The sequence below is a fragment of the Macrotis lagotis genome, chromosome 7 (assembly GCF_037893015.1).
Source record: "Macrotis lagotis isolate mMagLag1 chromosome 7, bilby.v1.9.chrom.fasta, whole genome shotgun sequence".
NCBI lineage: Eukaryota > Metazoa > Chordata > Mammalia > Peramelemorphia > Peramelidae > Macrotis > Macrotis lagotis.
In genome coordinates this window covers 192,265,443-192,288,926 of record NC_133664.1, presented here as the reverse complement: position 1 = coordinate 192,288,926, position 23,484 = coordinate 192,265,443, and the positions used below count along the sequence as shown (strand labels likewise).

At 36.0% G+C, this 23,484-nt stretch overlaps 1 protein-coding gene across 19 annotated transcripts in view; it reads left to right on the top strand.

The window, feature by feature from the left end:
* Positions 1 to 23,484, top strand: part of PLEKHA5 (pleckstrin homology domain containing A5) — a 273,478-nt gene that overhangs the window by 100,669 nt on the left and 149,325 nt on the right. For 15 of the 19 annotated variants that reach the window (XR_012470161.1, XM_074194330.1, XM_074194326.1 and 12 more), the window contains 4 exons: positions 235 to 307; positions 12,251 to 12,351; positions 13,756 to 13,871; positions 16,813 to 17,280. Coding sequence is in view for 18 of the 19 variants with exons in the window: in XM_074194330.1 (XP_074050431.1) it covers positions 235 to 307; positions 12,251 to 12,351; positions 13,756 to 13,871; positions 16,813 to 17,280 (758 nt within the window). In the remaining variant the exon portion in view is untranslated. Of the gene's footprint in view, positions 1 to 234; positions 308 to 7,915; positions 11,945 to 12,250; positions 12,352 to 12,818; positions 12,874 to 13,711; positions 13,872 to 16,812; positions 17,281 to 23,484 lie in introns of those variants that run through there. The other 4 variants (XM_074194344.1, XM_074194333.1, XM_074194329.1 and 1 more) reach the window with 4 other exon arrangements.

Here is a 23,484-nt window from a genome sequence, read left to right as displayed (position 1 = left end):
GAGTTTAGTGGATTTTGGAAAATTTCTGACTATGAGACTCTTTAATGGCAAAACTATATATTAACTTTAGATTAGCTTTTTTTAAAACATGTAATCATGTATGATCCATTAAGGAATTTTCTCTGCTTTTGATATTTACATTTATGATTCTGAGCATTATTATAAATGTGTATCAGGCATCATCTTAAATGTTGTAAATTAAAATTATTCTGAAAACATGCTGATTTGATGCAGGATAGTACTGGTATGAAGCTGTGGAAGAAACGCTGGTTTGTGCTTTCTGACCTGTGCCTCTTCTATTATAGAGGTGAGTATGCAGAAGTCCAGAGTATTGTTTCCTAGTTGCAAAGATGCAATTGTTTAATAAATCTCACTTCATAAAAACAACTGATTAGGAATCAGGAGTAAACTTGTGTTATATGTAAAACCAAGAGGGTTAGATGATAGGAATAATGGTGCCAGGCTTTCTGTGGCAATCCATTCTACTTTTGGGTAGCCCTAAAATTTAGGAAATGGTCCTTAAGGGCAAATCACCTAAAAGTTGTTGAATAAGTCTAAATTGGTTTCTTTTCAACTTCTGCCAATTCTCCCAGTTTGCATTTCCTGGGTTATACAGAACACATTCCATCTCTTCCATTTGAGACACTTTGAAGACTGCCATCATATTCCCCCCCTTATCTTCTTGTCTCCAGGCTACCCTAGTTCCTTCCACTGATCTTCCTATGGCCATATAATTCACCATATTGTGTAAGCTCTTGGCTATTTTCTATGTCTTATTAGCGTCCGTTGGAAAATGTGGCACTCCCAATTTAACCCAATTGTCAATAAATATTTATTGTAAAAAAATAAAAACAAATAAATATTTATTAAGTGCTAGCAATCATATTAGGTAAATAAATATATAATGTGCTAAACACTTTAAAAATATTATCTGATTTGAACCTTATAAAAACCCTACAAGATAGGTGCTTTTATTATTCCTAGTTTACAGATGAGGAAGCTGAGGTTCAAAAAAGTTAAATGATTTGCCCAGGGTCCACATAGCTAGTAAGTGTTTGAGGCAGGATTTGGAATCACAAAGATCTCAAATCAGATCTTCCTGAATCTTGGTCCAACTCTATCCACCCTGCTGCTTAGCTTTTTTTTCTTCTATACAAAATAAAGAAGTAGGAATTTGGGGCATATAAAGCATTAGTAGCTGTGGGGGGATTCAGAACAAGATGAATCTTGAAGAAAGAAAGGGATTCCAAAAGAAGATGAAGGGAAGTGTATTCAAGACATGAGGCAGGGGGCGAAGCCAAGATGGCAACAAGAAAGGATGAGTCTTAGGCGCTTTCCGATAAAACTTCTAAACTAAGGATTAACTAAACTTTCGAGAGACAGAACCCACAAAGGGACCCAGAGAGGCAGTTCTCCTACTCAAGGTAACCTGGAAAAGAGCAGAAAGGCTCTGCTCCCTGGGGTCGGAGGGGCGGCCCACCAGAGCGAAAGAACTTCAGCCTCCTGGAGGCAGCCCCAGGGTGTTGAGAGCCCCACCTCACAGCAGCAGGGGAGTCTCCTGAGCTACACCCCAGGGAGGACCAGGCACAAAGTGGGGAAAAGGGGGGGACCTCTGTCAGAGCAAATACGTGGAGCCCAGCCCTCAAGGCACACAGCGAGTCTTTCTGCAGCCCAGATCCAGAAACAGAAGCAGGAAGAGCTGGTAAGCAGGAGCTTCCAGGGCATGAGCCCATTGAGCTGAGGGAGGGGAGTGAAGAGAGACTGCAGAGCTCTGTCCTCTGCCTCTGGAACAGGACTCTGGGGCTCTGATCACATTCAGATCCTGATGGCAGTCTAGGCCCCCCCATAGAACAGCAGGGGCCCCCCCCATCTCAGCCCTGTGGCAGAGTGGGGGGGCTTATGGTCATTCACAGACCAGGAGGGAGGACAGAGCCTCACACACTGAGACCCTTGTGGGAGTGTCCCAAAAGCTCAGGAAGCACCCCCAAAAACCAGGCCCAGGCTGGGAAAATGAGCAGGCAGAGAAATAAGAGGAACACCATTGAGAAATATTTTGCAGATGAGCCCAAGAAGGATCAAAATACTCAGTCTGAAGATGAGGAAGCACAAGCTCCTGCATCTAAAGACTCCAAGAAAAACAGAAATTGGGCTCAGGCTATGACAGAACTCAAAAAAGACTTTGAAAATCAAATGAGGGAGTTCAAAGAAAAACTGGGAAAAGAAATGAGAGAGATGCAGGAAAAACATGAAAATGAAGTCAGCAGCTTAGTCAAGGAAATCCTAAAAAATGCTGAAGAAAATAGCATGCTAAAAACCAGCTTAGGTCAAATGGATAAAACAGTTCAAAAAGTTATTGAGGAGAAGAATGCCTTAAAAAGCAAAATTGGCCAGATGGCAAAAAAGAGATAAGAAAACTCTCTGAGGAGAATAAATCCTTCAGACAAAGAATAGAACTCAGGGATATTGATGAATTTATGAGAAATCAGGACTCAATACTTCAAAACCAAAAAAATGAAAAATTAGAAGAAAATATGAAATATCTCATTGAGAAAACAACTGATATGGAAAACAGACTTAGGAAAGATAATTTAAAAATTATTGGTACCTGAAAGTCATGATCAGGAAAAGAGCCTTGACATCATTTTCAAAGAATTACTACAGGAAAATTGCCCTGATATTCTAGAAGCAGAGGGCAAAATAGAAATGGAGAGAATCCCCCCGAGAAAGAGATCCCAAAAAACCAACCCCTAGGAATATTATAGCCAAGTTCCAGAACTCCCAAATCAAAGAGAAAATGTTACAAGCAGCCAGAAGGACACAGTTCAAATATCGTGGAGCTGCAGTCAGGATCACACAGGACTTAGCAGCAACTACACTGGAAGCTTGTAGGGCTTAGAATATAATATACTGGAAGGCAAAAGAGCTTAGAATGCAGCCAAGAAAGAACTACCCAGCAAGGCTGAATGTCCTCTTCCAGGGAAAATGATGGACTTTCAATGAACCAGGGGAATTTCAAATGTTCCTTTTGGAATGGCCAGAGTTGAACAGAAGGTTTGATCTTCAGATACAGGACTCAGGTGAAGCATGGAGATTGGAGAGGGGGAAAATATGAGGGACTTAATGATGATGAACTGCATGTATTCCTGCATAGAAAAATGACACTGATAATACTTATATGAACCTTCTCAGTTAATAGAACAGGTAGAGGGAGCTTTTATAGTTGAAGCACAGGAGAAAGCTGAATTTGAAGATAAAATATGGTGTAAAAATGGAGTCAATAGAAAAAAAGGGAAATGTAGTGGGAGAAAGAAAAAGGAGAGGGGGAATAGGCCAAGATATTTCATATAATAAGATTTTTCTTTATTACAATGAGCTATTGCAATGATATGGAAAGGGAGAGGCAAGGGGGAATTAGGGAACCTTTGCTCTCATCAGAGGTGGCTAGGAGAGGAAACAGCATATATACTCAATGGGGTATAGACATCTGGAGTAAGAAGGAGGAGGGAGCAGGAGGAAGGGGTGGGGATGTGAATAAAGGAGGAGAGGATGGACCATGGGGGGACAGTGGTCAGATATAACACATTTTCTTTCTTATTTCATGCAAGGGGCTGGGATTGGAAGGCCTGTCCAGGACCATAGGGCCAGGTGGATGCTGGGCCTAAGGGGTGGTATAGGGGTTCAGGGTCCCTTGGCCCCAGGTCCAGGGATCTGTCTGCTGCGCCACTCAGCTACCCTACAGCAGAGTCAGAGTGAAAGGAGAGAGAAAATATAGTATATGGTAGTGGAGAAATAAGAAAGGAGGGAGTTGCGATCAGCAATGACAATGTTGGAAAAATATGGAAGTAACTTTTGTGATGGACTTATCATAAAGATTGCAATCCACCCATGACAGAGTTGATGGCATTGGAACAAAGACTGAAGCACATTTTTTATTATTATTATTTGGGGGAGGGTACAGGGCAAATGGGGCTGGGTGGCCTGCCTGGGGCCACATAGCAGGGTGATCTTTGGGTGTCTGAGGCCGGATTTGGACCCGGGTGCTCCTCGCTCAAGGGCCAATGCTCTATCCACCACCCAGCCACCCCTACTATTATTACTATTTTATTTTATTTTGGGTCTTTTTTTTTTTCCTTCTTTTTGGTTTTTGCAGGGCAGTGGGGATCAGGTGGCTTGCATGTCACACAGCTGGGTGATTGTTGGGTCTACGGGGCTGGATGTGGGCTCGGGTGCTCGTGGCTCCAAGCCTGGTGCTTCATCCATTGCGCCACCTGGCCATGCCTACAGTTATTACTATTTTTTTATTTTAATTTTTTTCTCTCCCTTTTATCGTTCAAGCAAGTCTATATTCATGGTGGGGAGGGGCATTTCGTTTACTCTTAAACAAGAATATTTTGTTAATGTAAAAAAAAACATTTGTACAAAATGAGAATAAAAAAAGACATGAGACAGCCAGTGAAAAAGCATAGATGGGAAATGGAAAATAATATTGGTTTTGTTATCCATCCTTCATTTTCTAAGAGGACCAGTGGCATCACAGGAGATGTTTTGACTTGCACGTGAATTGGATTTAAGAGAGGCAGAGTTGGACAAAGTTGTGAGCCTTACTCTTTCTTTTCTTAGTCTTCAAAGTTCAGTGGCAGAATGTAGGATGGTTGGCAATAAGCCCATGATGCAGGATGTCCTTGGTATCTTTGATGCCTGACTACACTGTACCAGTGGCTAATCAGTCACCTTTGTGTGGCCATTGGCACACACTGTTCTCATTAGCCCTTTCCAATAGGGCAAATCTTTGCATACTGGGGTAGACATCCCTCTAACTCACTGAGCTATCCTCAAACTGGCTTATCCTATCTTCCAAGACAGTTTCCTGGGATGTGGCCATTGCTGCAGCTTCTTAGAGCCGAGGGTGAGAGTTGGGTGAATCAGGTGGACATAAAATGTTCATGGGCAGCTGTGAAAACGATTTGGCAAGCCCTCATACTAGAGGTGCTAATCCTCCCTAAACACCCAAAGTTGGGAGTATCTGGTATAAGAAAGGTTTGAGAAAACCAGTTGGACTGGATTTTAGATTTTAGAAAAGGGTGAAGTGTAGTAAGACTAGAAAAGTAGCTTATGAAGGATTTAAATGCCAAAAGGAGTTTATATTTCTACTACAGAGAATAGGAAACCCCTGGTGTTTATTGAGCAAAAGAGTCATAAGGTTAGATTGGTCTTAAGAAAAATAAATTTGACACCTATGTATAGGATAAATTAGAAAGGAAATGGAAAGATCAGGGAAGAAAATCAATTAGGCAAGTCCAATAATGCAAACAAGGGAAGGTTAGAGCTGAGATGGTATTAGTGACTAATATTAAAGGCTTGAACATTAATTAAAGAGGTAAAAAAGGCAAAATTTGACACCTGACTAGATAGATGGAGTGAAGATGAAAAAGGAATCAAGAATAATTCAGTTTTTGAATCATGGATTTGGGGAGGTCAGCAAAAAAGGGGGTAAGGGAATTCAGAAGAAGGGTAACTTTGGAAGAAAAAATGGTTTCTGTTTTGATTGTGTTGGCGGGGAGGAGAGGGGAGCCAAGATGGCGACAGGAGTGGATCCTCTCAGGTGCTCTCTCTCTCTCTGGTATTTCCAAACTTATAAAATAAGGACTCTTAACTGAATTTTTGAGAGACAGAACACACACAGAGGGAATCCAGTAAGGCAATTCTCCAGCCCAAGGTAACCTGGAAAAGAGTGGAAAGACTGCTCCAGGGGGTTAGAGAGGCAGCTGCCAGAGTGAAGGAACTTCAGCCTCCGGGAGGTAGCCCCAAGGCGCTGAGGGCCACAGCTCATGGCAGTGGAGGCAGTTTCCTGACCTACACCTCAGGGAGCACCAGGCACAATTTGGGGGATCAGCAGAGGAACCTCTGCCAGAGCAGGCACATGAAGCCCAACCCTAGGGGCACTCAGCAAGCAGCATGATGGAGCAGCCCAGATCCAGGAACCGGAAGCAGGCAGAGCCAGTAAGCAGGAGCCCCCAGGCATGGGTGCTGAGCCTAGGTAGGGAAGTGTAGAGAGATTGCCAAGGTCTGTTCTCTGTCTCTAGAACAGGGGCTCTGACCACATTCAGATCCTGATGGCAGTCTAGGCCCCGCATAGAACAGCAGCCCCCCCACCTCAGCCCCATAGCAGAGGGGTGCGCTTGTGGTCATTCCCAGATCAGGAGGGAAGACAGAGCCTCACACACAGAGATCCTTGTGTGTGTGGGGGTGTCCCAATAATACTCAAAAGCTCAAGAAGCACCCCAAAACCAGGCACAGGCTGGAGAAATGAGTAAGCAGAGAAAAAAAGAGGAACACCATTGAGAAATACTTTGTCTATGATCCCAAGAAGGATCAAAATACTCTGTCAGAAGATGAGGAAGTCCAAGCTCCTGCATCTAAAGACTCCCAAGAAAAAACAGAAATTGGGCTCAGGCTATGACAGAGCTCAAAAAAGACTTTGAAAATCAAGTGAGGGAGATAGAAGAAAAATTGGGAAAAAAAATGAGAGAGATGCAGGAAAAACATTAAAAAGAAGTCAGCAGCTTAGTCAAGGAGAGCCAAAAAAATGCTGAAGAAAATAACATGTTAAAAACCAGCTTAGATCAAATGGATAAAACAGTTCAAAAAGTTATTGAGGAGAAGAATGCTTAAAAAGCAGAATTGGCCAGATGGAAAAAGAGATAAGAAAGCTCTCTGAGGAAAACAAATCCTTCAGACAAAGAATAGAATTCAGGGAGATTGATGAATTTACCAGAAATCAGGAATCAATACTTCAAAATCAAAAAAATGAAAAATTAGAAGAAAATGTGAAATATCTCATTGAAAAAACAACTGATATGGAAAACAGACTTAGGAAAGATAATGTAAAAATTATTGGGATACCTGAAAGTCATGATCAGGAAAAGAGCCTTGACATCATTTTCAAAGAATTACTACAGGAAAATTGCCCTGATATTCTAGAAGCAGAGGGCAAAATAGAAATGGAAAGAATCCACCAATCCCTCCACCCGAGAAAGAGATCCCAAAAAACCAACCCCTAGGAATATTATAGCCAAGTTCCAAAACTCCCAAGTCAAAGAGAAAATATTACAAGCAGCCAGAAGGACACAATTCAAATACCGTGGAGCTGCAATCAGGATCTCACAGGACTTAGCAGCAACTACATTAAAAGCTTGTAGGGCTTGGAATAAAATATTCTGGAAGGTAAAAATTCTTGGAATGCAACCAAGAATCAACTACCCAGGAAAACTAAACGTTCCAGGGAAAAAGATGGACTTTTGATGAACCAGGGGAATTTCATATGTTCCTGTTGGAATGGCCAGAGCTGAACAGAAGGTTTGATCTTCAAATACAGGACTCGGATGAAGTATAGAGAGTAGAGGAGAAGGGGAAACTATGAGGGACTTAATGATGATGAATCACATGTATTCCTGCATAGAAAAATGATACTGATAATACTTATATGAACCTTCTCATTTAATAGAGCAGGTTGAAGGAGCTTTTATAGATGAAGCACAGGAGAGAGCTGGATTTGAAGATATAATATAGGGTAAAAATGGAGTCAGTGGCTAAAAGGGGAATGTAATGGGAAAAAGAAAAAGGAGAGGAGGAATAGGCTAAGATATTTCATATAATGATTTTTTTATTACAATGAGCTATTGCAATGATTATGGAAGGGGGCAAGGCAAGGGGGAATGAGGGAATCTTTGCTCTCATCAGAGGTGGCTCGGAATGGAAACAGCACATACATATATATATATGTATACATATACATACATACACACTCAATGGGGTATAGGCATCTAGAGTAAGAAGGAGAGAAGGGGGACGGGGGAAGGGGGGGATGTGAGTGATGAAGGAGAGGATGGACCGTGGGGGTCAAGTGGTCAAATACACATTTTCTTTTTAACTTCTTGCAAGGGACTGGGATTGGATGGCCTGTCCGGGACCATAGGGCCACGTGGATGCCAGGCCTAAGGGGTGGTGTGTGGGCTTGGGGCCTCTTGGCTCCAGGGCCAGGGATCTGTCTGCTGCGTCACCCAGCTACCCTACAGCACATTTAAGAAGAGGGACAGAGTGAAAGGAGAAAGATAATATAGTATATGGTAGTGGGGAAGTACTAATGGAGGGAGTTGTAATCAGCGATGACAACAGTGGAAAAATATGCAGGTAGCTTTTGTGATGGACTTATCATAAAGAATGCGACAGAGCTGGTGGTATCAGAACACAAACTGAAGCACATTTATGATGATGATTATGATGATGATGATTGTTTTTAATTTTTTTCTCTTTCTTTTATTGCTCATGCGGGTCTATATTTTGGGGGGTATTACGTTTACTCTTAAACAAGAATATTTTAGTAATGTATTTAAAAAAACATCATTTGTACAACAATAAGAATCAATCAGTCAATAAATAAACTATCCAATTTGATTGTGTTTGAGGTGCTTATGACTGTGGATAGGGCACCAGCCCTGGAGTCAAGAGGACTTGAGTTCATATCCTATCTCAGACACTTAATAATTACCTAGCTATGTGAACTTGGGCAAGTCACTTAACCCCATTGCCTTGCACAAAGCAAAAAAAGCATTGACTCTAGAGTCAGAGGACTTGGGTTTCAAATATCTGCTTTGATTCTTAATACCTCTGTGTCTCTGAGCAAATCGGCTAAACTCTTATTAGTTTTCATTTCCTTGTTGGATTGCTTAAGGAGATTTGAGTTTTAGAGGACTTTTAAGATCCCTTTTAGTTCTGGATCTATTTAGCCTGTAATCCTAAAATTGTTAGCCATAAATATAATTTCCCCTTTCTCTACTTAAAAGCTGTTTTTGAAATCAAAACCCTCCTTGAAGATATTAAAGTGCCTGTCCATAATGCATTATTTGCTATTTTCAGAGAAATAATGTAATGTATGATAGACTTTTAGAACGGTTATTAATTTTAGACAGTGGCAATAGTTTTGTAGCAAAGTCAATATACTCTGAGGTAAAATTTATTATGGCTTCTCTCTGTTTTGAAAATTTTACAGCAAATTTCATCTATACTTTTCCACCTTATAATTTGCATCTTATCATAAAACTTTAATTATTAATTTTGTATTTGTGTAATAAAAATATCCTTTCTAACTTGTATTTCATGTTTATCATAAAATTATAATTATTGATATTGCATTCTTCCACAAACTACAAAATCATTGCTAAGTTTGAATTATCTGGGTCTCTAAGAGAGCAAGCAGTTTCTCATAAAGGTATTGACATGTTCCAGTTTTTCTTGTTTTACTCTTGTATAGAGTTAGCACTGTGTCAGAATTCATAATCTTATAGTTGGTACCTCCCTATTGTAATTTTTTATGCTTTTTTGATTTTGTTTTATTGTTTCATTTTTAATTTTTTCCATTTATTTTGTTTATGAATATTTATTTATGAATATTCATTCATTTTTAAAATTTTAAAGGTCATTTTCAGTATTCATTTTTGTAGTTTTCTTCTTCCCCTTCCCTTTCCACACCCTACCTATTCTAATTATGTGATAAATTTTTCTAATTCATATTTGAATTTAAAGCATTAAATATGACAAGGATAAGATCAAATATAATTTTAACTATGATTCTAGTTTTTAAAATAATAACAGTCAGGGGTGGCTTGGTGGCGCAATGGATAGAGCACCAGCCCTGGAGTCAGGAGTACCTGAGTTCAAATGTGGCCTCAGACATTTAATAATTATCTAGCTGTGTGGCCTTGGGAAAGCCATTTAACCCCATTGCCTTTCAAAAAAAAAATCCTTAACAATAATAATAATAATAATAGCAACAACAACAACAATCTGTTAGGTGCTCAGCTGTTTAGTTGCCTTTCAATGCTTTTTAGAAAACTATATAAATTATATAGGTATACACACACACACACACACACACACAGTTACTAAAAGACCTATTGTGGATTTTATTTAGAATACTCTGGAAAATATTTGTCAATCTTTTTTTGAACTAGACAAATTTCATTGAACTTTAGCCTTTTTTTCCATATTCCTTGGAAATTTTAGCATTAGGACTTTAAAAAGTAAATAAATTTAGACAAGCCTTTATTTAGACAATTTAGACAAGCAGTTTTCTGTGTCAGATTTCTTAACATAATATTCATATTTGCTAACATGCATTTCCAGACATGGCTGTACTTAACAACTTAATCAATATCTTGTACTTCTTAAGAGCAGATACATGTAGATCCTTATAATACTAAAAATTAATCATTTTCTTTTCCATATTCATGATTACTTTTGCTTGCCTTACAATCTTGCTCCTTGTTGTCTTACACTATTGTTTCATAATGAGACTTAAAATAGGAATTCATGATAATGTAGGAAAGAATAGTAGAAGATCCTTGTTGAAAGTGTCTTCATAAATTTTTATTTGTCATATGAATTTAGTAATCTAATAAATATCTTGTTTTTCTAAGTTTGCAGCACAGGTGGATATTAAAACATCTTAATTATGAGTCATATTCTATCCTTACTTAACATGATTCTACTTGAAATTTTGTGTTTATTCTCTTAAGACTACATCAAGAATACAGACTCATGCCATTTAAGTATTAGTTCATTTGTGGTATTAAGCTAAACGACATTTCTCCAGGATCAGGGGAAATAGGAGAATACTCCCACTAGGTCTATCTGAGAACTGTCTTTTGGTTTTGAATTATTGTTGGTCTGGCTTTAGGTGAAGGGGTTTCTTTGGGAGTGGGGAAATGTTGGGCTTAGCTTTAGGGGGATGGGTCATGTCATTGGCAAAACAGTGGAATCTCTAGGGAACAATGAAGCCCCTGCCCCTGGCAGTTATGTGGCTGAGCCAGCAGAGGGGTAGGAGGTTCTCCGTCAGAGACCCCCATTTGGGACAATGGAATCGACTGTGATAAATCATTTACCTTTGTAGATTAAAGTTCCTGCTCCTTTGGACTTCATTTAGATGTCTTCTCCATTGGCTGTTGTCCCCTTGAATTTGAAGCACTTCCCCCAGTGGTTTATTTTCTCAGGTCAGAGCTTGCAGCCTCTGGCCACAGAGAGTTCTTTCCTCATATATACCCTGCCTGGACATTTTCTTCAGTCATCAGCAGTGTCACCTCTGCTCCCACTCAGGGGAAATTTGAAGTTCTCCATTGTCCAGAGGACACAGGCGGATGGGAAGAAAGGTAGCTGTTGTCTAGAAGGGCGTTAGACATTTGATGAGACATTAGTTTAGAATTGGCTTTTAATGGATTGCCATTACTATAATGCTCTGGGTTTGGTTTTGTTTTTTTAACCAGACACTTAATTTTTTTGGTTCCAGTTGAGGAAATTCTCTATCAGGGTAATTTGGTACCTTTCCTACAATTTAGCAGTCCTAAAGAGCTGCCTGAGGCTGACAGGTTAAACAGCTTTGTGACTCCATGGCTGACTTATTATAATGTATTAATGGTGTAATTACAAAACAATGTTATGCTGTTTTGAGACAGGGTTATGTAGGACCATGCCCATATTTTCATTTATATTGAACATGTATTGAACATTTAATGTGCTTAAGTATGTTCAAGGCAATATGTTTGAGAACTGTGGTTAATGCAATCAATCATAAAGCTTGTATTAAGATCTTATTTGCTATCACAGTGCTATAAAATAGTTTCTATCTAACTAGAGCAAGCAACTTAGATGTATGCACTATGCATACAAGGTGATGGATCAGGAAAAAGGTTCATGTGGAAGGGACCATTTGAGCTTTGCCTTAAAGGAAATTAGAGATACTGAGAGAAAGTGATGAGGAGGACATTTTAAGTATCAGACATTCCATTTGGAGTTTATATTTGATCTTCAGGTGTTGCTGGAATTTATTGACATACCTATCTTACCTTAAGCTTTAGGAAAATCACTTTGGAGTCGACCTTAGGATGGCAGGGTGAGAGAACATTACCTCCCAACTTTTTCACTGCTATAGAAGTGATTTTCTTTCTTTTTTTTTAAGCGGGGGGGACTTTTTTTGGTAAGGCAATGGAGTTAAGTATCTGAGGTTGGATTTGAATTCAGGTCCTCCATATCCTAAAGCTTCCATTAAAGCTTTGAAACTATTAGGAAAAAGAAGACATCTCTATAAATGCAATTAATATAGTATTTTTATGCAAATACCTTTTTTCACATATTAAACCATTTTGAGAAAATCCTTGCTATGGAGAAACATTTTTAATTTTGATTCAATATATTTTAGATGAAAAAGAAGAAGGCATATTGGGAAGCATTCTCTTACCTAGTTTTCAGATAGCTATGCTTACCTCTGAAGACCACATTAATCGCAAACATGCTTTTAAGGTAAGGAAATATATTGAACATTTTTTTAGGCTCTATTATTGCATTTATATTAGAAAAATAAGTTTTGGGGATATGGGGGTGTTTTTTGTGTTTTTTTCATAGGGACTACAAAGATATAAATTATTAGATTTTTTAATCTTTAAAAGTATCAGAAATTTCAGCTTTGAAAATAAGGATTTACATTAAAATTTTGAAAATGTTAACATCTTAATGTTGATATGTTTTAATTTAAGAAATTAACTTTTCATTCTAGATACAGAGCTCATTAATATTAAGTGTTTATTTGGCACTAGGTTAAAATTTAGAAATAATAAAAATTACTTTTCTTATTTTCATGGTTTTAATATTGCATTCTTAAAGTTTTTTGTATATCTTTGTATGTTATGTTCTTATGAACAATAATTTATGCTTTAAATTTATGCTTTAAATTCTCTCCAATGTATTATTTGCTTATTTGGAATTATGAGCTGTTCTCTGCTATCTCAGAAGCCTTTGAGCTACAGACAGCTGCATGTTCAAATGGTAAGTCAAAATTCAATCTTGGAATCATGGACTTATGTTGAATTATTTTATTTCTCAAATTTTCATTCAAATTTTATATACATTAAGATAGTTTATGTAGTCACTAGTTTCATTCACTATTTTGTTAAATCCAAAATGAGTAACTTTACTAATTCACCTGATCACTGTAAAAAAAATAAGTAAACTAGGTTCCCATATTAATTTTTTTAAGGTTTTTAGATGACTTTCTAAAATTATAAGAGCATTCAGTTAACTGATAAATCTTCATTTCACCAAATTCTAATCCTGAAAGAGAAGCAAATTCTTAATATACATATATAACCTTAATTATTTATAAGTCTGTTGTTTTACTTAGATCTTCATCTTTTTGTGTCATGGACACCTTTGTTGATCTAGCAAAGCCTGTGACCCTCTTTACATTTATTGCCTATATTCCTAATTGAAGGAAATAGTAAATTTCAGTTACAAGTTTGTGAAAATAAGATTCATCTTTTTTTCCTATAAAGTTCACAGATCCCTTGAAATAAAGCCCTCCAACTTAAAACAACTTTTTTGTTTTAAGCAGAACTGTTCATGACTGAGTGGACAAAGTCCTCAATTCACAATAAATTGCTAAGGTTGGACTCAGATTAAAACCCATGTACTTAATTTCTTCTCCCATTTAACCTACCAGCTTAATTTTATATTGAAAATATCAGAAGCAAGGTAGAAAATATTTAATTTTCCTCTGAAATAAAAAGAAATTTCTGTTGTAGAAGACATTTTAGATTAAAAAATAAAAAATTAAACCTAGCTGAAGAACGACTTTTAACTTTTCCCCTCATTTTTCTTTTACCAGATCCTCATATTTTTATTTTAAATGGCCATGTCATCTCCAATTAGGCCGCCCATCCAAACATGCGGACCTATTATTTCTGCACTGATACAGGAAAGGAAATGGAGTTGTGGATGAAAGCCATGCTAGATGCTGCACTTGTACAGACAGAGCCTGTCAAAAGGTAAAAGCACACAGGAGAAATAGTGCAGATTCCCAATCATACATTTTCTTCCATTCATTTGAAGAGGTGTCTCTATAATTCTATTTGCTTCTGTGTGCATGTGTATCTGTGTGCAAGTGCTTGATAGCTTTATCTTTATCAGAGGTAATCTCTGTCCTTAGTTGATGAGGAATCAGTAGATTTTCCTGAATTTTTAGTGCCAGCTTAAAATCCTTGAGAACTCCTCCTGATCTTTTCTCCCATTTTTTCTATTCACTCATTTTCATCTGTCCCTATACCAGAGATGAGTCCAGACTCCTAATGTTTGAACTTCAATCTTTTTTCTTCTTACAGAATTTCCTTTAATTTCAGGTAAGTAAATTTTTAGTTCTTACAAATAAAATTCTACCTAGATGTTTTCCATCAAGATAATTTCTTTCAACTCCTTAATCACAAAAACAGAATTAGTTTTATAGAATTAGACTTACTGAATTTAATTTAATTTTATATATAAGTGAAGTAAGTCACCTTACTTAATTTTTACTGATAGTTTTAATATCAAGTATTTTTATGATATATCCAAGTAATATTACAAACAGAAATTTTTCATAAAATAATTTCATGAATTCTTAATGATTTTTTCTTCATATTTTTGTGATCTTTCAGTATATAAGATTTTCCTATGCCACCACATAACATAGAGAATACCTATTAAAAAAGTAGTTCCTATCTGATTTCTTTTAAAAACTTGAAATTGTAATTTACTTAATATACATTTGAGAACTAATAGAAGAAAAATCTTTCTTAAATTCCTTTATTAAATAAAACTATATAAAATATTAAAGTATCAGCCAAGAAATAATTTGAAAAACCCATAATATGGGTTTATTTATTGATTAGCATTCATTGAATATATGCTTTCAATATGTATTAAGTATAAAGTAATTCAGTCAGCATTTATTAATTTTCTGCTATGCATACAAAGCACTAAGGTAGATGCTAGTGTTAAAAAGGTGAAAAACAGGGGGCAGCTAGGTGGCGCAGTGGATAGAGCACTGGCCCTGGAGTCAGGAATACCTGAGTTCAAATCCGGTCTTAGACACTTAATAATTACCTAGCTGTGTGGCCTGGGGCAAGCCACTTAACCCCATCTGCCTTGCAAAAACCTAAAAAAAAAAAAAAAAAATTAAAAAGGTGAAAAACAACTTTTCTATCTTTTAAGTTTATATTACAATGTCAGAGGCAATAATTAAAACATATACATAAAAAGCATAACATAATATCAGTTGTGATAGAGGCAAAGAGGTATTCTACACAAATTGGGAAATGTATGAGGAAGGAAAGGTGGTATTTTTAGATGGGGAAATGAGAGAATGTTGATTTAAAGAAGTGGTACCATATTCTCAACCATGAAGAAAGAGGATTTCAGCATGGAGAAATCTGACAGTCATGATGCTTATCTTCTAAAGAAAGAGATGAGAAAGGGAAAGAATATAAAATCAAGAAATAGCTAAGAATCTCTAATTTCAGGTAGAAATTGGTTAGCACCCAGAGGAACAGAAGTAAATCAAGATCAAAAGACAATATGTAATTATATTGAGGACAGTCTTATTTGCCAGGTGGAAAGTGTGCATTTTGCCCTATAGGCAAGGTGAAGCCCTTAAAGATTTGTTTATTGGGGGATAATAAAGTTCAACCTAAGTATTACAGATATATATCTGACCACATTATGAAGGTTATTTTAGAAAGAAAAATGAATGGAAAAAAGGATACTAGTTAGAACATAAAGGTTTTTGTTTAAAACAATTCTTAGCTCAATAGAAGTCAAGTTTTCCTATGTAAATTAATTTCTAAATTCTAGTTGGTTTTCATCCTTATCCAGCATTATACAACCCATCCTTCCTTTGGTTACTCTGATAATGACCAAGTTCACTTTTAAATTAGAGCTTGTATTTTAAAATTATTTTTTGTTTGTTTTGGTGTTTTGTCTCACCCAGTTTTTAAAGATAAGTTGGTATCTGTGATTTTAGTGCTTTTTAATCCTGTGATTTATTTACATACTAAATTACATAGCAATAAGGCAGATATTTAAATATTCAGGTAGACTGGAAGGAAAATTCAAGACAGCTTTCTGACTATTAACATAGAGTTTTAAAGAAGCATAACCACTAAGAAAATATTTTCATAAAGTAGATATTGGCATGATCAAAGTTTTCAGTCTAAAACCAAAAGCTTTTAAACTATAATTAATTATAAATAAATAAATAATAATTCTAGGTAATTTCCAGTAATATGAGTTGAAGGAAACATACAGAATATAAGTTATCTGGGTAATAAAAAAAAAAAAACACAGGAAACCGCACAAGACAAATGGGTGATTATTTGGGGGGGGGGGTGGCTTGTACAATCTCCTTTAATAAACTGAACCATTTTCCAGAAGGTTACTTTTCCAGAAACTGCCAAATAAACACAAAACCCTTTTGTCACATGTTGTTTTGGGAATTCTTTAATTCTTTGGGAGTTAAAATGCCAGTCATTAAATTGTATAAACTGTGCCATAATTTTGTTTCATCTTTTCTAACTAGTTTAACTTTTTAACCATTTCTGTTGCTTCCATTCATTTTTCATCTGGGTTTTCTACATATGTCTGAAATTGTATATAACACTTTAAAGGCCTTATCAGTTCTTATTGTTTAAAAAAAGCATTTCTATGTTTTTCACTAATATCCCAATATGTTGCCTTTATATTTTAATATCACAGCATTTATGCAAATTTTCTATCCACTGTGATTCTCCTCTCTCCTATGTGAATTCCTTACTACCACTGCTACCAGTTATAACCATATTTCTATAATTTGTCATTTTAGTTAAAGTGATTTTAGTTAGGTTTTTTTCCCCCCCTAGAGTGTATCTCAAGAAAAACATACTGAATCGCCTATAATTTTTCTTTCTTTGGTTTCAGAGTGGATAAGATAACGTCTGAAAAGGCACCAACTCGGGAAATCAATAATATTTCCAACCATAGGGTGCTAATTAAGCCAGAGGCACAGAGCAACCAGAAGAAGAAGGAAGGAAGAAAAAATGAAGAAAAAAGGGCCTTAGAAGCTGAAAAATATGGATTCCAGAAGGATGGTCAAGATAGACCTTTAACAAAAATAAACAGTGTAAAATTGAATTCTCTGCCTTCAGAGTATGACAGTTTAACAACCAACACAAATCAGCCTGGACGCTACAGGCCAGTTCAAACCAATGGCTCTGAAACTAAAGCAGTCAATGTTAGCCTTGCAGACCTTAGAAGTGGAAGTCATCATAATACTATGCCAATTCATATTGAGTCTGATCGAGTTATACAGAGAACCAATTCAATGTTGCAACTGGAGCAGTGGATTAAGATCCAGAAGGGGAAGGGTCATGAGGAGGAGACCAGAGGGTAAGTTTCCTATTATATTTTTATGAACCTATTTGGTCAGATTGATTTTATCATGGCCAAATGCTCTGCTAAATCTACAAATACTTAAAATTATACACATAACCTTGCCGATCCAGGCTCTGATCATCACATGATTCATTATAATAGTCTTCTCCTTAGTCTCCCTACATTCAATCTCTCTCTTCTCTAATCCATTCTCCACACAGCTGTATTTCTAACTCCTAGGCCTGGCAGTATCACTCTTTTTTCCAAGATAATTTTGGTGGTTCCCCACTGCCTTCAGGATAAAGTACAAGCTCATCTATTTCTTATTTAAAACCCTTGATAATCAAGCACCAACTGATTTTTCAGACTTTTCATACATTAATTACTCTGACATGCACTTAACATTCTAGGTAAACTATCCTAACTGCTATTTTCAGTACATGATGTCATCTTCCTTCTCACCTATGCACAATCTGATCCCCTATGCAATGCTGACTCTCCTCACCCTTGTCTCCAGCATTAGCCTCCTCTCTGCTTCACATGATAACCTCTCTACTTGCCATTTCCTTTTCTAGCTCCTTTTACAGATGAGGAAATTGAGGCAGAGTTAAATGACTTGTTCAGAGTCATATAACCAGCAAGTGTCTGAGTGTTTGAAGTCAGATTTGAACTCAAGAAGATGAATCTTCCTGATTCTAGACATAGCCCTCTCTCACTGTACTATTAACCTTAGTACTCTCCAAATTGGTTTACCCCCAAGCTACCTTCAAAGCTTATCTCAGGTGCCAGCTTACATGATCTGTTACCCCTTTGGCTAATCTTCCCCATCTACCACGCAATTTTTTTTTTTTGGTTCTGAGTTTGCATTTACTTATTTGTATGCATGCTTTTTTATTCAAAAGAATATACACAGGGCGGCTAGGTGGCGCAGTGGATAAAGCACCGGCCCTGGAGTCAGGAGTACCTAGGTTCAAGTCTGGTCTCAGACACTTAATAATTACCTAGCTGTGTGGCCTTGGGCAAGCCACTTAACCCCATTTGCCTTGCAAAAACCTAAAAAAAAAATTCATTTTGTCTTTTTGTCTCCATCATCTAACATAGTGCCTCACACAAAGTAGATACTTAATAATTATTTATTGCGCACAAGCCTCCTCTTCCAATATTTGGCTTAGTCGTTTGCTTTTCCCATTTTTGTTTTACCAAATACCATTTCCACTTTCTTTAGAACTACATCCAGTACTGAGATGTGTAAGATTAAAAGATCCTACCACTTTGGTGGTAAGAAAAGTTATAGCACTCTGGAGAGATCTTTGTTTTATCCTTGTTTGTACAGGGAACCTTCTCCATCAGATATGGTGCTAACTCTTGTTTTAAACCTTCTATCTCTGTTTCTTGTAACATAAATAAGTGCTGTATTTTGTCATGTTTTTCTTAATCTTTTGAAATTTGTTATTTTTGTTGTTTATATGACTATGTTTATTGTTTTCCCTTATTTTGAGCCATCTGGTAATGATATGAATCTAACTTACAAGATCTCTTAACCCTGGTTTTCCCTCTACTGCTTCTTTCACCTTCTCTGCAAAATTCTACAAATATTATTAAATCATTATTGTCCTGGACACCAAATTTCTTCATTTGGCAAGTGAAGAAGTCAGGTGTTTTCTGACTAAAGCATGTTAAAGGCTCTTTTAGCTGCCTTATTAAGGCAGCTGAATTTAATTGATCATCCTTGAATCCAGAATCTGGGTAATCAGTGTAGAAGTCCTTTCTTCTGTCCATTTCCCATTTTCTGTATTAATAACTACTTAAATAAGTCAGATCAGAATTGTCTTATAATTACATGCCATATTCCCTTCTCTTGTTTACTTTTTCTAGCTTGCACTAATTTTTCTTTGCTCTATCAAGTTGATGGTATGACATTTCTAAATACCTGATTTAGGAAAGAATCCCTTATCAATAAGTTGTTTCTTAAAGTTTGTCCCTTTTACCAATTAACTATTGGATATTTCTAATTAGATAGAATATTTTGTTATTGTTTGGTTTTTTTCAATCCTATACAACCCCTTTTGGAGGTTTTCTTGGCAAAAATACTGCAGTAGTTTGTCCTTTCCTTCTCCAGTTCATTTCTCTCCAGGAACTGAGGCAGACAAGACGAGATGATTTGCCCAAACTCATATAGCTAAGCGCCTCAACCAACATCCAGTGTCGGAAGCCAAATTTGAACTCCTGAAGATGGGTCTTTCTGATCCTGTGCCACCCACCTGCCCTTGTAGAAATATTGTAGGCATCAAGTCCCAAAGGAGTCCATTATTTGTCCCTCAAAATCCACCTCCTTTCTAACTTTCCAATTCCTGGTGAGGTCATCCTCATTCTTCTAGTTCCACGTGCTTACAGTCTTAGTTGAAGGAAATTTGTTAATCTTAGTGTGCCAAACACTGGATGAGCATGGAATACAGAGACATAAAAGGAAATATTCCCTGCCTTAAAGAGTGTTACATTCTACTGGGGGAAATTTCTGGTATGGTTATATTTTTGTTTTTCCTTTAATTTGTGGGTTGATGATGTTTTGGAACAGATTTCACTGTAATTTCAGTTGTCCAGAGAACCTTTGGTAAGCAAATTCCTTCTTTTGGGAGAAATCAGCCTGTGATCTATAATTTACACTTAGAAGAAGGCTGGGGTAACTGAGAGGTTTATTGACTAGCCTATGTTAACACTGCCAGTATGTCTTATAAGTAATGCTGATGGCAGAGTTGGATTATTTTTGTCCATTCTGCCTACTGCCTCTGGGGCTGAGTAGCAGTTACATGTATGTACAAAAGTAAATACACAATCTATTTGGATGTGAATCCATGCCTCTGATTTGTTTTACCACTTTGATGATGATGGGGTCAAACATTTTAACAATGTTTCCTTTGTTGAAAATTGATTTCTTTACCTGTTTTTTGCTGTTCTTATTTTATTAAATTTATTTTTCCAACTAAATGCAAAGAAATTTTCAACAAACATTTTTTGTAAGGTTTCAAGTTTTACATTTTTTTCTTCCTCCCTCTCTTCCCTTCCCCCATCCCCCTGACAGAGAGCAATCTAATATAGGTTATACATTTATAACTATAACATATTTTCATATAAATCATGTTGTCTTCACAGGCTTTGAACCTTTAACTATGGAATGAAAATTTCTTTTCTTTTTTTTCTATTTTTGTGGGGTAATGTGACCCAAAGTCACACAGCTAGCAAACTAGTATTCGGTTCTGGGGCTGAATTTGAACTCAGGCCCTCCTGACTCAAGGGCCAATGCTCTATCTATTGCACCATCTAGGTGTCCCAATACTTTTCAGCTATTCTTGATAATACTTCACAAATCTAAAGCTTTCCTATGTCCTATACATATTTTGCTTGATATATTTGTTTTTATTTTAATAATATTTTTGTTGTATAGTTTTTTAATTTTCATAAAGTCAATGATTTATTGTAGCTTGTGGAATCTTAAATGATTTTAACATGTGAATGAGAAAAACCTTCTTGGATAAAGACATTCAAAATACAATTTTTCAATAATGAAGCCAGCCAACAGTTAGTTGGGCCTTGTGTCTTCTGTACTTTAAAATTGATTATAAACCTAAAGCTGTAGTTTTCTATCAAATGAGGTTTGTAAAAGCTGGTCTGCTGCCTTCCATAGGTAACTGTACCCCTGGAATGTGAATTCTCATGAAGATTTTGGAAACGAGAAAAAAAATTGATTATATGGATTTCTCTATCTTTTTTTTTGTTGTTACTTGATTATTTAAATAGTTGTGTCCTGCACTTATATAAACAGGTCTTTTGGTAGTTCTCATTCCTTCTGCATAACTCTGTACTAATTTTCCTCATTAATTTCTTCCTTTTGTCATTTCTTATACTATAATAATATTCCATTATATTCATATGCCTTTATTTGAGTAGTTTACTTTCCAATTGATGGACACTCACGTAGATTCTAAATTTTGGCTTCAACAGAAGTTACAACTATAGATATTTTTGTATATTTTGAAATTTATGGTAATTTCACTTTTTATCTTTTTGTGGTCTGAACTTAGAAATGGTATTTGGTCAAAGGTTTAATGACTTTGGCATTTCAAATTACTTTCCATTGTAATTGTACCAGGTCACTGCCCTATCAACAATGCATATTGATGATGCGTTGTGGGCATTGATCTTCCTGTTCTCCCACAGCCCTTCCAGTAACATCAGAGAAATTACTGCAAAGTTTTTTTTTATCCCAGTAAACTGCTTCTATTCTAACTTTAACCTCTAAATCTGCCTTCCATTTCTGCAAAATTTTCAATTTTATATCAGTTTTCAATTTTATATGATTTTTTAAAAATTATTAATAATTTTTTTAAAAATCATAATACACACACACACACACACACACACACACATATATATATATATATATATATATATATATATATATATATAAAAAACCATATGATTGCCTGTGATCCTCTCAATCCCTTGGTCAAGATCCCTTGTCCTTTCCCTAACTATGGAACTTGCTACTTCCCATTTAATGGGTTTGATCTTTTTTTGTGTCTAGGTCATATATTTGTTTTTAGAGCTTATGGTTGTCATTTAGTGTGAGTTCTTGATTTAAACTTAATCTCTGCCACATTGTATTTCAGTTTCCCTCAGATAGTCTGTGTTTCAGCAGTATGGACTCTGGTTTTATTGAACAGTCTACTGCATTCATTTGCTTTTGTAGTATGTGTTTTTAGCCTCTTCCTATGACCTATTTTTCTAATTTGTAATCCAAACCAGATAGTTTTGATGATTACTGCTTTAGAGTATATAATTTGAGTTCTGGTACTGATAGGCCACCCACCATCCATCATTATTTTGTTATCATTTCTTTGAGTTCTGTAAAGATCCTGGCAGTTTGATTCGTGTGGCAGTGAGTTTATAAATTAATTTAAATGGTTACATAATTTTTAATATATTATCATGATCCAGCTAAAACCAGTTATTTCCACTGTATCTGCTTTTGCTAGATTTTGTTGGTAATGTAAAAGAAAGACTGATTTTTGTGGGCATTTCCTGCTACTTTACTGAGGTTATTGTTTCTAGTAATTTTTTATTGAATTTCTAGAGAAGGCTGAGAAAACCAGCATATTATCTGCAAAAAGCAATAATTTTGTTTCTTCTTTGCCTATACTTAATGCTTTCAAATTTTTTTTGTTTATGTATGTTGCTGTGGTTGGAATTTCTAGAACTAGACCAAATAATATTACTGTAGATAATAAATCCATGTTTGAAACCAGATTTTATTGGAAAGGCTTCTGATTTTTTCATTATAACTGATCTTTACCCTTGATTTTATTTTAATTATATATTTTTTCAATTAACAAGCATCTACTCTTTCTCTTTTCCATCTCTGGGTAAGAAAAGAAAGCCTATGCATGCAATAAATATGCAAAGCCAAGTAGAATACAATCCTTCATTGGCTATGTTCAGAAATATGTTTCTCACTCTGCTTATTAAATCCATCTTTTCTCTTTGAGGAGGTCATCATCAGTTCTCTGAAATTATTATAGATCATTGTATTGATCAGATTTTTTCAGGTTTTCATAATGTTATTTTAAAATTTATTTTCTCAGCAATACAGTCATCCAGATTATTCCAAAGGAACATAATGAAAAATGCTATCCACCTCCAAAGAAAGAACTGATGAAGTCTAAATGTGGATCAAAGCATACTATTTTTCATTTCCTTACTTTTTTTTTCCTTTTTTTTGTTGTTTTGGGGTTTTTTGATCTCTATTCTTTCACAACAGGACTAATATGGAAACATGGTTTGCATAATTACAAGCAAATTATTTATTGTTTTGGGGAGAGAGGGAGGAAAGAGGCAAGAATTTGGAACTCAAGATTTTTTTTTAAATGAATGTATAAAAATTGTTTTTACATGTAATTGGGAAAAAATATTATTTAAAATAAATTCTTTTCCTAGTCGTACTCATTTCATTTAGCATAAGTTCAATGTGTGTTCCCCTGTCCTCTCCCTTGTATAGACATACTTTTTATGCCCCATAATTATATATTTCTTCCATTCCTTCCTTTCCCCCCCCCATTGTCTCCTCTTCTCCCTACTTTTCCTCCTTTTAAAATCATCAAAATATAACAGAATTCCTCCCAAGCTTTTTTTATCTTATTTGATTTTTTTCTTTGACCCCGGTTG